This window comes from Buteo buteo, chromosome 10 (assembly GCF_964188355.1).
Source record: "Buteo buteo chromosome 10, bButBut1.hap1.1, whole genome shotgun sequence".
Taxonomy (NCBI): Eukaryota; Metazoa; Chordata; class Aves; order Accipitriformes; family Accipitridae; genus Buteo; species Buteo buteo.
The window spans coordinates 3,090,382-3,109,418 of NC_134180.1; the positions used below are offsets into that span (position 1 = coordinate 3,090,382).

At 50.0% G+C, this 19,037-nt stretch overlaps 1 protein-coding gene across 11 annotated transcripts in view; it reads left to right on the forward strand.

Annotated features, from left to right (window-relative positions):
• The window catches only part of PTPRS (protein tyrosine phosphatase receptor type S), a 164,553-nt gene that overhangs the window by 52,329 nt on the left and 93,187 nt on the right, over positions 1 to 19,037 (forward strand). For all 11 annotated transcript variants that reach the window (XM_075038011.1, XM_075038012.1, XM_075038010.1 and 8 more), the window contains exon 2: positions 11,710 to 11,877. In XM_075038011.1, the coding sequence (XP_074894112.1) occupies positions 11,790 to 11,877 (88 nt within the window). In that variant the 5' untranslated portion in view covers positions 11,710 to 11,789. The remainder of the gene's footprint in view (positions 1 to 11,709; positions 11,878 to 19,037) is intronic.

Genomic DNA, 19,037 nt, shown 5'->3' on the forward strand with positions numbered 1-19,037 from the left:
TGGGCGGGCAGAGGGGTCATGGGCTCTGGAAAGCTTCCTGTAGCCGCACTCATCAAGAGTGAAAGAATCTGCTTTTATGAGGCAGTGCTCTTCCTTGCCTTGCTGAAAATGGAGGATAAAAGCATCCTTCTCCCTGGCCAGGCTTAGCCCGTTGCATGCTGATCGTCTTCACCTGTCAAGTAAATATTATTGCATGTTTAATTCATTGCCCACTTCTCACGGGGGGTGTGCGTGCGTGTGCATATGTGCTCTTTGGTATTACAAAAACATTGTCGTGAATACTGAGCCAGCCTACTCAGAAAAATCTCTTTGCCTGATCTCTGTGATGATTGACTGGTAACAAAGACACCTAGATGATCTCACCAGCTTGTCAAAAAACCCCTTATGTTGGTTTAAAGTAAAATAAAAAATGACGTGCCTACCAGGTGGAGTCTTTTTGAATCCTGGGTAATGGGTAGGTTCTCCCAGGGTCCTCTCGCGAGCTCCTTTCCTACAGCCTGCTGTAGGAGGGATATTATCAATCTCTGAATGCTTATAAATGTTTTAAGCTGCCTCTGATGCATCCCTGGTGTGGACAGGCTGCGTATGGGTTGCTTTATCTTAACCAATGAAATGCAGCTACCTCTGGAGTGGGATGTCTGTTAGCCCGGCAGGACCGCGCTGCTACAGCTGCTCAGAGTAGTAAAGGGAGGAAAATCATATTTAATAGAAGTAAGCCAGCAGGGCGAGATCAGGCTGTCAGGCAGGAGCTGGAGTATCGCGAGGATGATGTTACTCCCAATTTCTGCTTATTTAGCAGCCTCTTAATTTTGCATCTCATATGGAAGATGAAAATTGCAGCAAAGCCCTGCCTGGCCGAGCTGCTCAGCTCAGAAGCGTTCCTGGCTTGCACCACTTGGGCGTTGCTGCACGCTGGTGTATTTTGTGGGGCTTCATTCAATGCATTAAGGTAACTCGTGAAGACACCCGCTAGAGCTGGGGCTCTCTGCAAGGATGTGACAAGAGCCAGAGGCTTCCTGAGACAAACAGGCCAGAATTAAATCAGAGGGAAAGCAAGCAAGGAGCGTGGATGCAGCTTCCTAGCCCTGTTGCTGACCTTGAGCAGTGCAGCCTAAGACTCTGTCCAGTCTGCTCTGGTGTCTGCTGGTCTGCAGGGCTCTACCAGCCCAAGCAGTGACCTAGCATCCTCCCAGCTTAGCTCTTAAATTCAGATGAGATCATGGCAGCGAGTAATGGATGGGTTTTTTTCTTTCTCTCCTCCTTTCTTAATCTCCCCTGGCTGGTAGGTCTGAGACACAGGATTCCTGCCAGAGCAAGGGAAGGGATTTGCTCATCTTCTGTCTTGCAAGCTCAAAACCAAATCCTCTTTATGGAGTTTAACCCCCTGTGTTGGCTGGGAGGGATGCGGCGCCTGGCAGGGAAATGGTGGGGGGAGAGGTACTGAAGGAAAAGACAGGTTGAACTAGAGAGAGAGGAGGACCCGGAATGTCATCCCTGTGCCCTTGGTGCCCAAGGGGTGGACTCTGCCTTTGTGTTGGTCGTGACTGCAGCACGCTTGATCCTGGGGTGGAAAAAACATTTGTATGGGGGTGTTGATGGGCCTGCGGCTGTGGGAGCCACATTGCCTTGCGTGCTGGCCGGTGGTGGGTCCTGGTGGCAGGGTGAAGTGTCCCCACTGCGCAGAGGTTGGGCGAACGTCCTCGCATGCAGGGCTCCCGAGCAGGCTGCCGCAAAACCCAGGGAAGACAGCACTTACTAATAACCTTGATTAGCTTTACTTGCTGGTGGCTAATCGGCAAGATGCAAGCTGTGGCGGCAAAGCCAGCCCTATGGTATGGACCAAGAAAGATGAGCCTCTCTATCCTTCTTACTGTGGCTCAGGATCCCCGTCGTCACTTGCTGGGGGATTTGCTGGTACGGTTGTGCTGTGCGGGGCACAGGGCAGCTAAACTTGCCCTCCTATTCCCACTGCTGCTTCTAACCTTTCCCAGTTGAAGCACAACTGTACCTTTTTCGTGGGGTATGAGGAAGCAAAACAGATCATCAGTTGCACTGTTGCCACAATGATTTTCATTTACCACCAAATAGTAATTACGCTAAACTTTGTGTGTTTGCTTCACTACTTTTATGTCCTGTCATTTGTTTTTTGCTGATAAGCAGAGTGTGTGCAGGCAGGTCTGTCCTTGCACAGGGACCACAGCACTCCCGTGTCATCTCCCAGCCTGGCTACCCAGGGGTGTGCAGACAAGAGTGGCCATGCCACGTACAGGCCATAGAAGGAAATGTATTTCTTTCCTCTTTTGTTTCCCAAGGCTTTTGGCTTGCCTGTATGTGGGTCTGAGCTGTTCCAGCCTCTGGGTTTAATTGCCTGTTCCAGAATGAGAAATCAAGGGCAGTCCCTCTGCATCTCTTGGCCATGGGGGACACTAAAAATGATAAGCGGGGAGTTTAAGTTTTCCTCTGTCTTAATGTAAATCCAGACCAACTTTGTGTTACTCAACAGGACCCTCTCTGGGTTCACTGGGGTGTGAGGGAGCAGAGTCCTTGCCTGGGTCTGTAGTGGTTAGTTGAAATTCTCCAGGGTGTTGTGTTTGGAGAGTTTTGGTTTTTGGTTTTGGCCTGAGGTGTGCGTGCGTGTGGTTTGGGGATTTGGGGGGTTATTTCTATCATAGATAATATTATTTGGGATTGTGTCTACCTGGGAAAAAAAGGAGTCATGCAAAATCTGGATGGAGCCGGGGGTGTTGGCGCTCCCCTCCTTGGGGCAATGCTGGTGGCAGAGGGGTGCCACCACCGGGTGGTGAGCTCCCGTGGGGAGCACCAGGAGGGTCCCGCCACGACCCTCCCACAGGGCCCATCAAGCTGCCTGGGTGCTCGGTGTCAGGTTCGATGGAGAGCTCCAAGGAGCCTGAGCCCTGATGAAGATAACGAATGGAGGCAATCGATCAGCAATTGCCTGTAATGAGAAGCTCGTTCTTTCGAGAGGGCTGGTGACACCCTACGCCGGTCCAGCACTCTGAGCTGGAACTGATAAAGTACCCCCATGTTCCTAATTAACTTTCTTTAATTTTTTTTCTCCTTTCAATTTTTCATCTCTTTTCTGTCTTCTGCTTGGGCTGAAGGCTGGTGAAAGATGCTTTGCTTGGACACAAACTCACAGCAGCAACGGGTGGGCAGGTTGCATCACTTGGCCGCAGTCCTGTCCCGGTGTGATGGTTACCTCTGTGGGGCAGTGACTGGCCTCCCGTGCTTCTGGCCCAGCTGCTGGGGCTGGGAACCCACCAGTTACCCTCAGGGGAGGGTTTGCACAAGACTCTTCAGTAACAACCACCTACTCTGTGAGAAAGCAGCTTAAGTTGCCCTCAGAGAGTAGCAGAAAACCGTGCAGGAGCTGGAGGAAGGCCAGGCAGGTTTCTATCACCAGCTGAGCTGCCATCAGTGAGGAGCAGCGTTGTCAGCCCCAGGAACGAGGTTTAACCCTCCCTGCTTGCACAGGGGTTTTGGGGTGAAGGAGGGGGCTGTCACTCCCTCCTTCTGCTAATGGCAAAGGGAGTCCCCGTGCAGACCTGACGGAGGGAGTGAGGGATTTGGAGAGAAGGTTGCAAGGTGCGGCAGCATCCACGTTGCTATGTGAAAGGGAGCAGTAAGCCAAAGCGGGAGGGATTAGCCTGCTCAGAGGGACAGATGCCATCTGGATGGGCTCTTCCCAGTACAGGTCATCTTCATGCCATGCTGCAAGTCAGAAAAGCACTGGTTCCTCATTGTTCAGGGTTTTTCTCATATGTTCTTAGCTTGATGTACACGGATGGGAGTCCAGGAAGCCGTTCCTCCGCAGGAAGGTGGAGCACTGATCTGAACCTTCATTTGATCTGGGGTGGAAGACAGCTTTGGACTCCAGATATGAGAAAAGCTGTTGCAGTTTTGCTGATGGTGGGCTATTGTTGAGGTTTGGGTTTTTTTTTTTCTTTTTTCCTCTGCTTGGTTTGAATGGTGCTTGATATCTCTGATTTGGAAAAGGTCCAATGATGATTATGGCTGCGTTGCCCAGGTTGGAGAAGGGATGGCTGTGATGGGGAGAGGTGTTAGTGCTCCTGCCAGTGCAAGAATTTCAGAATGAGGACTTGTGTAATGGGATGCAGACCTGCAGGTTGCTAGTGACCAACATGACTATAAATGATGTCAAGTCTCTTGCAAGGGATGGTGTGTGTATGAAGGAACTGCAGCCTGGTGCCTTTGCTGTAGGTCAGAAGTGGGCATATATTCCTTTTCTTCAGACTTGTTCAGGAATCCCTAACTGCTGAAAACATTTGGGCCAAAGAAAAGAAGATTTTGATACTTTTTGAATCATGTATCATTATCATCTTAGTTGGCAGCGTGCCTAGTGTCCCAAAGGCCAGAGTGGTTTGGTGCTGGGTGTGTGCTCCTTTGCTGCCCTCTGTTTCCCCACCAGTCTTGAGCACGTTGCGATAATCCAGTGTCACCCACCTGCCCGGCTCCCAGGCTTGGGGTGCAGGTGCCTTGGGAAGGGGATGCGGGTGATTTTCTCTTTAGCATTATTTTCTCGCAGAAGATCATGTTTATTCCCCATGCGGAGGCTGGCTATGCTGAGGATGCTGTGAGATGAGGCTGACGGACGATTATTTACCCAGCGCTGTCGGCGTGCGCGTGCCAAGCGCAGAGACGAGATGCGGTCTGTGCCCCAAGGAACTCCCAGTCTGTCAGGCAGCTAAGCTGGGGCTAATGATGAATGACTTCCTAAATAAATAAATAAAGCTCGAAGGCCTGAAAAAAGAAATGCAAAGTATTACCCTGAACCACAAGGAAATGTAGTTGTCGACATGATGCTGTCAGGCTCTCAGTGGAGATCTGCAATGGTTTGTTGGTAAATGCTGAAGGATGGTGTGTGTTTGCCCGTGAGCGAGAGGAAGGGGATGGGGCAGGGGGAACGTGATCCTCGGTCAGATTCTTCCCTGCCTCATGCCTTTGTGCATCCCGGAGGAGAGCCTAGCTCCTGCCCTGCATCCACAGAAGCAGAGGAGAAGCCATGTCTTCAGCCGAGCTCTGCACTGGGCCCAGGAGGATGCTCCTGGGATTTCTGGTTGCTCCAGCATTGCCTCCCTCTCGCTGGCAATGCCATGGTGCTGCCACCGGCACAGGCTTTTTGCTCTTCTCTTTGCTGCAGCAGGGTGGTCCTTTGGGGTCCTCCCTGCGCTGCGGTCGCAGCACCCCACAGCAAAGGTGGGCTTGGGCTTAACTGGGGTGCAGCCCGGCCAGGGGAGCTATGCTTCTTCCTCCTCCTCCTCCTCCTCCTCATCCCCTCGCTGCTGGTTGCCTCCGGCTGCGGCGATGTCCCCTCTGCCCCTGTCCGTGCTGCACTGCACCTGCTGAACGCTTCCTGGCCGCCGCAGATACATCACCGCTTGTCAGAGCTGTCGCTGCGAGGAACACGGTGGGGGGAAATTAATTTCTCCTGACGATTCGAACCCAACTCGGAGCTCTCCTGTCTCATTTCTCCTGCAGTGACCACAGCTTAACCCTTGCCATGCCATTGTGCCCCCGGGCTGGGACTAGCATCTCTTGCGACACCTGCACTGCTGCACCCCAAAAGGCCCCTTGTGCCTATTGCTTGGGGACTGTGCTGGGCACTTTGCGCGCATGGGAGGACCAGAAATGCCGCAGGAAGAAAGAAAAAGAGTGTGTGTGTGTGTATGCGTGCAAACGCAGCGAGAGGCAGTATGACTTCATGCTCAGAGCGCTGTCTTAGTGTGCAGTTTCTTCTGGTTTCCCACGTTGTAAAAAAGGATAATACTGTCATATCAAAGCACTTGGAGATCTGGGGATGAAAAGCAGCGTATAGGACCAAGACAGTCCTGATCAAAGCTCTTTTTTCTCCATCTGTGTTTGTTTCCCCATGGAAGATAATACTCTGCCTCTTTCTTGTAAATATTTTTTACAAGATCTAAGTAACTCCCTGATAGATAAACAGTCATGCTTAGCTCTGAAGGATCTCTACTGGCTGCTCTAATTGTGTTTGCCAAGATCACGGCCTGCGTTTTGAAGTGGGCTGGGGAGATGCATTCTAGTGTAGAAGAGGAACTGTGTCCGGCAGCTTCAGAGGGGAAGGGGCTGACCTGGAAATACTCTGACATCTCATTTTTTGGGCAGGATCATAGTCTTTTGAGATCGGTCCTTTCTGCACAGCCCTTGGAGCTGGGCACCTAAAGCCACCAGTTAGTCTTGAGGTGAGCTTTGCTGGTGCACAGGGGCTGTATTTGTTTTATTAAGGTGTATTGAAGCACTGTGGGGAAGGTGGGTCCTGTGGGAGACGGGAGCACGGCAGTCCCCCGTGCTCCAGCAGAGACTGGTCCTCTGAGCAGCAACAGGCTCCCACATCTCCGGGGCGTCTTTGCTGAGATGAAGTGGCCCAGAAGGCAAAGTCATTCTGGGGGCTTTGCTGGCCTAATGAGCGTGATTCAGCAGGCACAGGGAGGTCTGCAGTGTGAGGAGTCTCCCTGTTGTGGGGGAAGGATGTGCACGGTTCTGGCACTGGGTCTCGCTGGGACTTACAGCATTTTGCTTTTGTGGCTGGCAGGTTTGTTTTGTTTTTTCTCTCCCCTGAGCTAGCCCTGTGAGCAGCAGCAACGATGCTGTTGCATGCAGACCTGGCTGTCTGGGTGAGCTTCTTCGGGGGCTCTCCTGTCTAACCAAGATTTGAGGTCAAGTGGCTGTTTTTCAAGCAGAGGCATCGGCAGCATCTCCCTTTCTGCCCCGACGCTGGCTTTCAAGTGCCTGATAGGGAACTACGATGGCTGCGGTCTCTCCCTCCCTATTAAATAGGGCTTAGCTGGTCAGCACGTTAGTGGGTGGGGAGGGGGAAACGAGTGTCAGAAACTCATACTTTGAAGCTCATGTCTTCATGCTCTGTTTCCTCAGAAAATGAGGCTAATACTTGCCACCAAAGCAACCTGAGTATGGAGGCATGGGCCACGCAAGCTTCCAGGGACAGCATTGCACGTTGGCATCTCCTTGCTCCCCAGCGCCCACAGGGAAGGTCCCACGGTGGGGTCCTGGGCCAGGTCCAAGCAGGCAGCTGCCCGCATTGCACGAGCCACCAGCGCTGGTATCCCTGTCCCAGCTCTGGTGGGGTTGAGTTTGCCGAGGGCAGGGTGTTAGATAGGAGCAAGATAGAAATGTGGGGTGGCGAATTTAAATTTAATTTCTCCCCTCCCCAGGGGAGGTGACAAATGAGCTAGTGGTTGTGCTAAAAGCTCTTCTTTCTTTCTTTAAAGAGGTTGCTGGGAGGAAATGAAGTGACCCACTGACCTTTGTTAATATGCAGCACAAACTAAGCCGGTGCTGCTGGAAGGAAAAGAGACCTCAGTGCAGCCCTCTGCCTGCAAGGTGTTTGCTTCGATTGATACGTCTAATGGGAGTAATTCTCCTGCAGCAGCTACTGAAAATGAAGATGTTTAATCATCCGCTCGATCTGTGTGGAACTTTTTGCAGAGAATTTCTTTAAAATTGCCCTTCTCCTTTTCACATGCAGGTGAAAGCACAGAAGAGAAGCCCAAATGCTTTTTTGTGAAGTTTTTTCCAAGTTGTTACATTCTAATGAATCTGAAATGAAGGCATGATCCCTCCCTCTTGGACTTTTTTTTAAATGCAGAGCAAACTTTTCCATCACTGGCTCCATGGGGGCTAAGAAAAAGTAACATAAGGCAAAATACCTGAGTAGCTCTGACCCATCCCAATGTCTGTAACTGTGCAGACACTCGTTTTTAGCAGCATTTCCCACAGGCTCCCTCTTTAAGCAGCAGGGACCAAGTTAGCCAACTGGTCTGTAGATAAAGCCCCCTCCTCCTATATCCCCTCTGATACCCAAAGTAGCTTAAGGGAGTTAGGTGTCCAGCACCCTCTGAAATGGGAGTTGCTGGGAGGAAAATCTTCAAAAGCATCTTAGCGGCTTAGGTTAAGTCCCTTTGACTCTCAATGGAACTTAAGCTCTTAAGAAATGTAGGTGCTTCTGAGCATTTTACCCTTTGTGCCTAGCACCCTTGGGTCCCTGGAGATCCCTCGCTCGCGGTACTAGCTGGAGGAGCCACAATGGGAAGCTGCTTCTTGGAAACGCTTCTCAGTTTTATTCTTTTTTATAATACTCTTCAAGATCCTGTGTTCAGTGCTTACAAGATGCACACATGTACATACTTACAGCTAGAGATCAGGCAGTGCACAAGAATGAATGCCTTACAGGAGCTCTTTTACTGTAAGAATTAATCTTATTCCTGAAATGTGACCGTATCTAGCACAAATCTGACCCCATTGGGGGCCATGGCTTCACTTAATTGCATTCTTTAGCAAGGATTGAGGTCTATTAGGTGGTTTGCTTGTGCTGCAGGAGATGCTGTGCCAGAGAATTTAGTGAGGGTTTGCAGGTCCGTGGAGCAGTGCAGGAAAGCTGCCATTATGTTTACTTTTATGGTGCCAGGAGCTTGGCTGGGTGCTCAGCAGACAGGCAGGAGGAGTGATGCAAACCTGCTTCAAAGAGCATAGACAAGGTAAGCTGTGCACGTGCAGAGAAGGGGAGAGGATGGGTGATGAAACCCTTGTGATTTGAGCATTCGTCAAAGCAATTCCCACTTGAATTCAGCACCGCTGGGAGGGCAGGAGCGCCTTGTTGCATGGTAGCTGGGTTTCCAAATGTTGCGTGTTCTGCATTGTAGGCAGGAATCGTGCAGTGGATGAGAGTCTGTTTCCAGTCTCCCTATTGCCAGGGTGCTATCAAGAAAACAGAGCAAACTCCTGTCCCAGTCCCTCCTTGATATCTGCAGGGGAACCAGGTGGGTGCACATCTTGCTGTCCTGAAAATCCCATATCCAGGGGGAGACAGCCAGTGACGTACCTGCTCTGAAGGATGAGTTGCTGGATTGAAGTTGACATGTCCTAATATCTCTGCCAGCACTTTCTGTCTCCGTCAAGGGCTCGGGAAGCACATTAGCACTGGAGCGGAAGTGTCACCCTCTGGCATCTCCTTCTCTAATCTTGGAGCTGTTGCTATATCCCCTTTACCAGATCTTCTCTATCGGAGCCCATTATATGGCATGAAAAGCCACGCTAGATGTGGGACAAGACCTTCTCTATCAGAGCCCATTATGTGGCATGGAAAGCCGTGCTAGATGTCGGAGAGTGGAGCTGCCAGGCTCCTCTCTTCGGAGGAGGTGGAACATTTCCCTGACATGCCTGCATTCAGCTCCATCATCGGGGAGCCTCTTGACTGCTCTGAGCTGTGGAAGGTCACTGGTGCCACATCTGGAGAGCAGACGAGGCTCAAGGAGATGTTTGGTGGCATTTACTGGGACTGTGGTGGGGGGGATATTGCTCTGATGAAGAAAAACAAGAGTTTCTAAAATGCTGGCTGAGCTAGCCCTGGCGGGTTTTTTTTAATATAGAGAACTAAAATGGTTGGGAGGATGCTTGCTCTCCCTGACTCCTGCCCTCTCCCCCTCCAGCCTCGCTGGTGGGAACTAGGAGCTGCATGACTGAAGCAGGGAGAAGGGAGAGCCAGCGAACAGCAACTCGGTTCCATTTGTTGTGCTGGCATTGATACTGCATCCCCGGTTTAATTAACAGTTACTATCGCAGCTATTCATAATGTTCCCGGTCTCTGCTCGCCTCTGACAACAACAAAAGAAACCCCAACGTGTTGTTCTGCACCCTGGAACCCTGTGAACCCCGCGTTAAGTCTGGCTGGAGCCTCTGTGTGTTTCTCTAAGTGTGTCTAGAACAAACATTTGAAGAGATTCCCAGTGGTATAATCCAGATTTTTTCTCTTTTTTTGTGAGAGGATCGGTATTTATGCTTGGTTTTCACAAGCCAGCACTGAAGTGCCATGGATCTAGACTAGCACAGAGCACACAGCAGAGGCTTTGTAATCCTCAAAGTGCAAGTCCAAAGCTTCTCTCTGAAAAGTTGCTCTTTAGGACTGAGTACATATGGGGACTTCTTGTTTATCCTGGCTTTTCTTTTAATTGTACAGTTCAGCCTTGGAGAGTTAATGGGACAGAAAAAGATTAAAATGCCCCTTCACACTGCCTGTCCTGATGGTCTCATACCCTGATGTGTATCAGAAGGCTTAAGCAACCTCACTATCCCCTTAGTCCTTTTAAAGCCTTTGATCACTGTACAGTATCTCCTACCTGGCTTTTCTCCAAAAGGTGATAAACCCGGGTTTTGATTTTTAATTGGGGTAACTGATAGCGGGAAGGAATCTGTACAGATCTGAGAGCATCCTTCACACAACTCTGGCCCATTATTCTGGTGCTCAGAGTCTGTCTGATGGAGGAACCTCTTAGCTGCTGACCTTACGAGGAGGTTGTGGCTGCAGTTTTCACTCTATTTTCAGCCCTTCTGGGGCAAAGCTTGCCTCTGTCACTGAAGGAAGCATTTACCAGTGTTGACACATAGGACTGGGGTAGTTGCTAAGAATACAGCTCCCTTAATGCCATTCCAGCTTTGCAAAAAGGGATCAGGATAAAGCTGTAAGCAGGCAGCTCCATTTGGAGCCAGGAGTTGTCTCCATGGAAATGTGCTGGCAGGGCGAGGGCAGCAAACTGGTGCTGAGCTTGCTCTCCCCTGTGGCAGCCATGCTAACGTGCTGGTGCTGTCCTGCAGCCACATTCTGCCACATCCAGGGCAGAAGCGGTCAAGAGAAAATCTCTCCCGCATCCTTTGGAGGTTGTGTTTGCTTGCTGTGCCTTTTGGTCTGTCAGGATCGACTGTGGTACCCCCTGCTCCAGGTTTTGTCTCTTCACTTTTGTGTTAGCTCAGTAACGCGCTTCGTCTGTGTGTTGCAGGTGGGGAAACTGAGGCACCGAGCAGGGTAGGGACTCTCAGACGTGCAGAATAGCTGCTGTAATCCCAGCCATGTTAAGAAGCCTGGGAGACTCACCAGTGTGCATTTGCCTTGCAAGAGGGGCTCTGGGACACCTATGCTGATCCCAGCGCTGAGGTTCAGGCTTGCTGTGTTGGGGTAAGTTCTGTACAGCAGAGAGCCTGCCTGGGCAGGAAAGAAATCCCTCCCCCCATTGCATGGAACCTCAGCAAACAAAAGGAGACACAGAGGAGACATCTCCTGCTTCATCTTCCCTCGTGGGGGATTTTTTTCTTCCTTCCCAGGTTTTTCATATGTGAGGTTTCATTTTTTCTTCGCCTGTCCTGCGCTTTTGTGGAAAAATCGCCCTTTAAGAGGGTCCCTGGGCCCTGTCGGGTCAGATCCCTTCACACCTCATTGCTCGTCTGCTGCTCGGCCGGTGCTGCCCTTCTCCAGTGTTGGGGAGGGAGAGAAGCCGACGGGTGTTAAACTTTAAACACGGGCTCTGTGCAGTTGGTACCTCCTGATTGCGCTTCTCTTTCTTGCACCGTTCCCTCCCTTTGCGTGAGTGCGTGCACGAAAATTTCGCCATTACCTGCTGAGGCTGGAGCAGGCTGGCCTCGTGCCCCCACCAGTCTGCTTGGCGATGGAGCTGGCCCAGTCCTTTGTGGCATCAAGGCGAAGGGCTGCCTGGCCTCCCCGCAGGGACCGTGTGCAGTAATTGCTTTCTCGGGACTCCGCTGCCTCTCCGGGCTCTGTTCGGCTGCCCCCTCCCTCTGCAATGTTGGCTGCCCTCCTTCCTCTCTCTAAGTGCTCTCCCCTTCACCTTTGTGCATCTGCAGGTGCTGACAACGCTGGGGAGACGCTGTGAGTCCTGCTGACCCGGAGCCTTCCTGGCTGGGGCCGAAGGCCATTGCAGAGGATGAGGATCCTTCCCAGCCCTGGGATGTCTTCACTGGTCTCCCTCGTGAACCTCCTCTCTGTGCTGCTGATAGGCTGCGTAGCTGAAAGTAAGTGACTCTGCTGTTCCCCTGCTCCTTTTTTCCACCTGTGCTTCACCTCTCCTGGAGAAGGCCAGCAGGAGCAGGCTTTAGTGCTTAGAGCCAGCAAAGTATCCTCCTCTCCTTTTTAGCATTAAAGAAGTGCTCAGTACCTTATCATGTATCTTAATTTTCCAACATCTTTAGCGTTCCACCAGTGCTTTCCTGTTGTTCCCAGTCCCACCTTAGAGGGACATAAGGCAGGTGGGTCCTTGCAGCCTGCTTTGAATCTCAGATTGCCCCTAAGACTGCCAAAGAGCTGGAGAGAAGGGGAGGGAACTGCCTGACAGCTCTTGCTGGAGCCTTCCTCCCCCTTCTCCTGGCCCCATCTCCACCCAGTTCGCCCATATTGTCCTCTCCTGCTCTTGCCTTTCAAGCATCTGTCAAACACTAGTGACCGTTGTCATGTTACTTGCCGGGGCTGGATTCAAAACAGCATCCGAAGAAAGAGTATTATGTTTCTCCTTCCCCTGAGTGAACCAGTTCCAGTTTAACACAGTTTTTATCTTTGCTGCCTTTCAATTCCTGCTCTAAAAAATGAAAAGGGGAAGGAAAAAAAAAAGTGAAAATCTTCAGCGACTTGAATGTAATGTTCCTTCGACATGAAGGCTGATCACTTCGGATCAGTGGGGAATAGAGTCTTCCAAGCTTATTGAATTATGGCTTTTTTTTTTTCCTCCCCAGCAAAGCTGCTTGAAGCTGGTGAGAGGGCTGCTCTGGTCAGCGTAGCCCTTGACAGCTTTTAACGTAATCACTTCGTTATCAGGGTTTATTAAGATGATGTGGTCACGGGGGATTGAATGGATCCTCGACCTTTTGTTGCTGGGAGATTTTTTTTGAACAGTGCTTTCTCTCTTCTCTGCAGTAGGCAAGTGGGGATATATTTGCCCTTGCCTCACTCCTGCGTTTTGTTCAGTTCATATATAGCCCCTCTTTGCAGGGAGAAACGTTCATGTGCAGAAAGGTAATGTTTCCTTTTGTTCTTTTTCGTTTAATAAGCCCGGGAAGTGAGCAGGGCTCCAGGAGGTTCACTACAGGGCCACTTTTTTGGTGTGTAGCTGTGGGTCAGTCTGTGCCTCAGACAGTGCCACTAGTATTCATAAAGACATACCCCAAACTTCAGTTTGAGCTGCCTGTCTTGAGTGGCAGGAACAGTGAGGTGTTTGGCAGCAAGGAACCTGGCATGAGCCTTTTGCCCAAGTATTTATCCAGGATCCCACTTGGATGTTGCAGCCAATGCTCTTGTAGGTTCTTTATGAGTACCCAGGATGGATGGTTAAAGCTAGCTGCTGTGTTCCACCTGGGCTCAGGGTGGCCTTGTTGGCTTGTGAAAGTAGGCACTGGTGATAGATAGGCTGCTACCTGCATTGGCTCCTGCAAAAGCAGGAGACTGCAAGCAGAAATCTCCATTCCTGGCTCTTTGTGCAGTAGAGTCAGGAGGGCAGGGGATGTTTACAGTGGAAAATCCAGTGTCAGGGCTCCACGGTCCCGTTCTTGCCACTGGTTTGCTGTAACACTCCTGGCCAAATCACTTTGTCCTCTTCTTTTCAAAGCCAGCAGTTCAGCTTTGCAGGTGCAGATGGAGAGTTCATGTGTGTGCAAGTGCTTCTCTGTATAAGTAGAGCCGTGATTCATCTACTGTGATGTCGGAGTGCCTGTGAAAACTGGGGTCCTTTTTTCTTTTAAGTGTACACCAAACTCTGTGTGCTCACTGCTGGGAGTGGGCACTCTGCAGAACCAAGGCTTCTCAAAATCATGGCTCTGTGACTTCAGTTTTTCTGTGGTTTTGGTTTTCCTGGGAAGGAACAAGCGTCTTGTCTGTCCCTGTCTTCTGTGGGGCAAGATTTGCTCAGAGATTCCAGCAGAGCTGGGAGATCCCCCATGCGTCTGACTGCTACGAAGCACTTCTGGTGGAGATGTGCCCTCAGGAAGGGCTGATGCTGATGAGACACAGAAGGCACCAGTTGTGTGGCCCAAGCCCTGCTGAAATCTGTCACTGCTCAGCAGACACCTTGCTGCTAGCAGCCAAGTTTCTCTCTCCTGTAGTTCTGCAGTGTCCTTGGATCCTGAACTGTGAGGTTTTGTGCTTTTTTTCCTCTTGCTGCTCGCAGATGCACATACGGGAACTTAGCAGGTTGCAGGACTCGGTGTCCGAGCTGGGGCTGCTCTTACCTGCTTGATGTGCAGATGAAGTTGGGCCAGGCGTTGTCTCTTCTCCTAACCTCTAGAGCATGCCGGCATCTCCCCGACCTGTCTGCCCTTGGGGACGCTCCCCGTTACATGCCAGTTGTTTGAATTGCTCTGCGGCTGTTCCTGACTGCCTGGTGATGATGAGTCGGTAGCTCCTGCTTTTGGAGGGGCTGCTGAATTCTGCCTGGAGAGGCCTGGCCCATGCCAGGCCAGTCAATAGCATCCCAGCTGGTCCACAGTGCTCCCCACTGAGGCATGCAAACAGCAAACAGCTTTGTCTGTCACAACTGCAGAGACTGTGTGAGGAGCTGTCACTCTGTTCTGACAATGTCCTCTCCCATCAGATGGCCCTGGGCTCTGTCACACTGCCTCTCGCGTAATCCCTTGGCTGGCTTCCATTTGGCTGGCGCTTGCCATGACGCTGACCCGATTTCCTGCCCTAATTCACCAGAGGGGCTGCCAAGGCCTTGCGGCCCCCAGGGCGAGCGATGCCATGCGATGCCGGGGTGGGAAGCCCACGTCGCAGGTAGGAAACCCCTGGGACGATGACGACGGCTCTTGGAGGCAACACCTTCCCAGCGTTGCGGGGGAATGGCTCCCCTTGCAGCAAAGCGTGGGGCTGAAAGCTTGAACTTGCCTCCTCTTCCAGTGCAGCGCTGGAGGAGCTGCGGCCTCTGCAATCAAAGGACCATTAAAATACTTCCCTTGTTTCCTAGGCTAATTGATCTTAGTCAGTGATTTAAATCTTTCTATGGCAGGAACGTTCTATTTAAAGGAAACTGCTATTTAAATTAAAAAACCAAAGCACCACACTGCTTTCTGCCTGCTGTTCTTCCTTGTGAAGCTGAAGAGGATAATAATTGAAAGGTATAAAGCAGACCTGTTTCTTCTCTTTTCCTTTGGTTGCGTATGGACACTTTCTTTGTTTCTTCTGTATGGTCAAGGGCAGCCATAGAACTGGAAATTGCTAACTCCATGATTATTTTCAATGGCGTGTCATTAAATGGAACATATTACCATTTTGTTAAGGATATAGCTGGTTGTATGAGTAACATTAATCGGCATTACTGCAGTGAGTTAGGGGAGGCCTTCCCCAAGGGCTGCACCCTGATGGGCTGCACAGCCAAAGAGGCAGGTCTCGTGCCCCTTAGGGGTGATAGAAAACCAGACAGCACAGACAGATGAGGGCTGGATATGGGTCCGGGGAGGGGAATAGTTTCCCAAATTGCTGACGAACCTGGGCACAGAACCAAGCCTTGCTGTTTCCTGGTCATGCACCCAGCCTGAGTCATAAAACCTCTGCAGCGAGCACCTTAAAACATCTCATTTTGTGCATACGCAAAATCAGTCTCGTCTTGCTGGCAGTAGCTGGACAGGATGTTTTCCTGCCCGTGCTGTGCAGAGTGCAGCTTCGTTTGACTGGGGCTTAGGGCAGTGGTCAGGTACTCCTGCCCTCCTGTGCTACCCGAAGGAACAACGTGCCCACTTTTAAGTGCTCCTCAGTTGCAGATAAAAAGCCATTTACTGTATAGAAATGTGGTAATTTTTATAACTGAAATCAGCATGCTCACTGTTTTCAAGTGGATTTTTCCCATTGATTAAACCTTTGCATTTTACAATAGTGCTTTGCTAATTGGTACTTTGCATACACAGAAGGCTGGTGTGTGGCACTCTCCGCCCCAGCAAAGATTTAATAGCAGATGCAATAGCGAACATTACTTATTACTTAGGTTTCCTTCCTTCTATAAATCACGTTATAGAATGCTTACTAGCACACTCCGAAGTATTACCATAAATAATTAAATCTAAATTGCAATTGACAAAATAAAAGAATAAAGCCCCTTTTATGATGCATTACCCTGGCTTTCTTCCCTTTTAATTGCCCTTGCTTCATCGTTAATTTGCAGAACCCAGTAATTCATGCCGGGTGCATGCGTGCAGGGGGCTCTCACACTCCGTGAGCTGCGGTGCATCCGTGGAGGCTGGCAGCAGATGGCAGCAAGAGTTGCACCAGGCGTGCAGGGCTTGTGGAGAGGATGGAAAAGATGTGGGTTGGGAGAGGAGCTCGTGTAGGTCCACGTTCAGGCTGACAAAGCGGCCCTGTGTTTCGGGAGCTAGCGCAATGAAAAAAGGTGTGTGGAATTTGTGGGCTCCATGCTGCGAGATGTAGGAGCTGGTGGCTGGCTGCCCAGCTTGTCTCGCTGAGATCCAGATCACAGCGACTTACAGGTGTATCTGACTCCTCTCCTTGGAATGGTCCCTCCTGTGCTGTTATCCACGGAGGATTAGCCTCTGCAGCAGAGCTTACAGCTTTTAGCTCTGGAGGTCCTAGCTTTGATCTGTTGTTGGCCAAGACAGCAGTTGTCAGATAAGATGGTAGTAAAAATCAAGGAGGCTCCATCTTAGGACTTGATAGACATGTTAAGACGACATCAGTGGGAAGTGAATCTTTCTCCACTGTGGGAGAAAGCTGCTCCATTTATAAGTGTTTGAGACTTACTTGTGACAGTGCAACAGCGCTGTCCTGAGAGAAGGTAGATGTTGAAATGTGGTGAGGCTGAATTCCCCCACAAGCAATTCAGGTACATGACAGTGTACCTGCTGGGGGCTGAGGAGCTGGGGGGGTGCTGGAGAAAGGCTTTTTCCCCTTGGTCGGTGTGGGCTGGAGGGATAGCAGATGTTAAAGATGGGGACATAGAGGAGGTTGGTTGGTCGGTTGGAGGGTGGTAGAGTTTCTACTTGCTGTTGCACATTGTTCCTTCAGTGAGTAGAGTCTAACTGTGCAAGAGGAGGCAGCATCTGAATTGCATCCTCCCAGAAGGCAGAGATCCCTACTTCCCTCCCCCAGATCGACTTGCTGCTTGTGTTTCCCATGCACCAGTTGCCTTTGTGGGCAAGGAGACACCTTGCTGTCCTTGTTTCTGAATTGCCCTTTCCTTTACTACCTTCTCTGTCTGCCAGCTGTGATCCAGCCTGTGGTTGCTGAGGCTTCTGGACTAGTTGTTGTCTCGCTCAAGGACACCGAATTAAGCTTCTGTGTCACCTTGTTTAAGTGCCTGATTAAATTAAACCTTGCCTGCCTGGATCAAGTGATGTATCTCTGGTTTTTTTTTTTCTTTTTCTCTCTCTCTTTTTTTTTTTTTTTTTTTTAGATAACTCAGATTGGAAAGTTTTTGTCTTCTGTAGGACTGGAGAGGAAATAAATCATCTTTTGAAAGGGCTTCCTTGGGGGCAGGGTGGGCTGTCACCTCCCAGGTCTCAGCTGTGCCCCACACTGTGAAAGCTTATTAGGTTAATCTCTGCTGAGGAGCACCTGGGGACAGCAGCAGCCATGGGTGTTTGGGACCCAGTCATGGGTGTCTCCTGGTAAAGGATCTTTTCCCAGCCAGAGGTTCTTGCTGCTCAGCTTCATTAGATGGCTAAGTTACGGGAAAAGAGCATCTGTTTATTGTGTAAACAAGCGACTTGTGTGAAAATGTCATCTACACAGTATTTGTGATAGAGAAAATGCATGTCCTCACCACACCTGGATGCCAAAACTAGGGCTTTTACATTGTCAGACTTTAACAGAAAGCCAGTACTTACTTCTTTGTGACTTTCCCCTTTGGGTGTCCTTTTCACCCAGACAGTTCTCGCACATGCTGCCAGGAAGGACAGGATAGGATCTTCCTGATATCTCACCAAGACCCTGGTGAGATAGCTTTTCATCAGCTTTTCATCTGTCTGGCAAGGTCTGTGTGGTTGTGTCTTTTCAAGACCAACTAGATATGAATCTCCTGGATTACTGAAGGGAATCTGTGAGGGTATTCCCACCCGTTTTGTGGCCTGGCAAGCCCAATATTTTTCTTAGAAGGCAAGCAGAGTGGTTTTCAAGGACGCCTGACCAGAGGAATGTCGTTCTTCAGTGTGCGTGGGATGGAATCTGGGCTTAAATTGGCCTGTGAGACACAATCTCTGAAGGAACAGTTTTATTTACTCTGTGCCACTCTTCCCCTCCAGTCAAGGATGTTCTCTTGCAACATAATTGGTCCCAGTTCCCACCTTAGAAAGCTGTGATGTTCCCTGCACTGCAGCTGCCTTTAATTTTGGGGGATTGTTAAAGTTCATGAAAATAGTCACGTTTTATGCCATCTGCTGCATGTGGTGGAGTTAACCATCGTATGGGCTGTGGGCTGGGTACTGAAACAGGAGTCAGGAGCATCCTCACTCTGTGACTGCACCTTCTCAACCGTCCTTCCCTCCTTTTGCTTGTCTAGATTTGCTTTTTTGAGCAAGGACTTCTCTTGCCATGTTGTTGTCCGGTGTAATTAGTCTCAGTCCTGGTTTGGGGTTCTCATACGGCAAACACTAAATAGTCATGTTAGGGTTTGGCAGAGGAGCTGCCTGTTCCGTCCAAGGGCACAGCAGATAACAGCGTGACTATGGAAGAGATCACAGCTAACCTAGGCCTGAAGATTGCCAGGAGAGAGCATTATAAATATATTTTGGATGTCTACTGCTAAGACTTTGAAAGGGGATATTACAATGAATGATATAAACAGTTGACGTGAAGGAATATGGATTGACCTGTCTTCACAGTATCATTGCGTAGAGTTAGCATGCCCCATCTTGCTTGTTGCAGACATGAAACACTGCTGTTTCGTATAAGCTTGGTTAAAACCAATGCCGCTAGTTTCATCTGTAATGCGCAGAATCATTTCTGTTTCCTTTTGAGGCCAAGAGGAAAAACAAAGCTTTAAAAAAAGAAAAAAATAAATAGAAGGAGCTGCAACTGGTTTAGCATTCTACAGAGTTTCTCTGAGTCCTCCAAACCTCTAATTGACTCAGGAGCATAAAATTGAGAAGGGGAGAGAGCGTGCAGAGTGGCGCGAGCGATTTGAATAATTTATTGTCCTTTGAAGTTGCAAGAGAAATTTCAGCTGCCTTGGGGAGTAATTTCT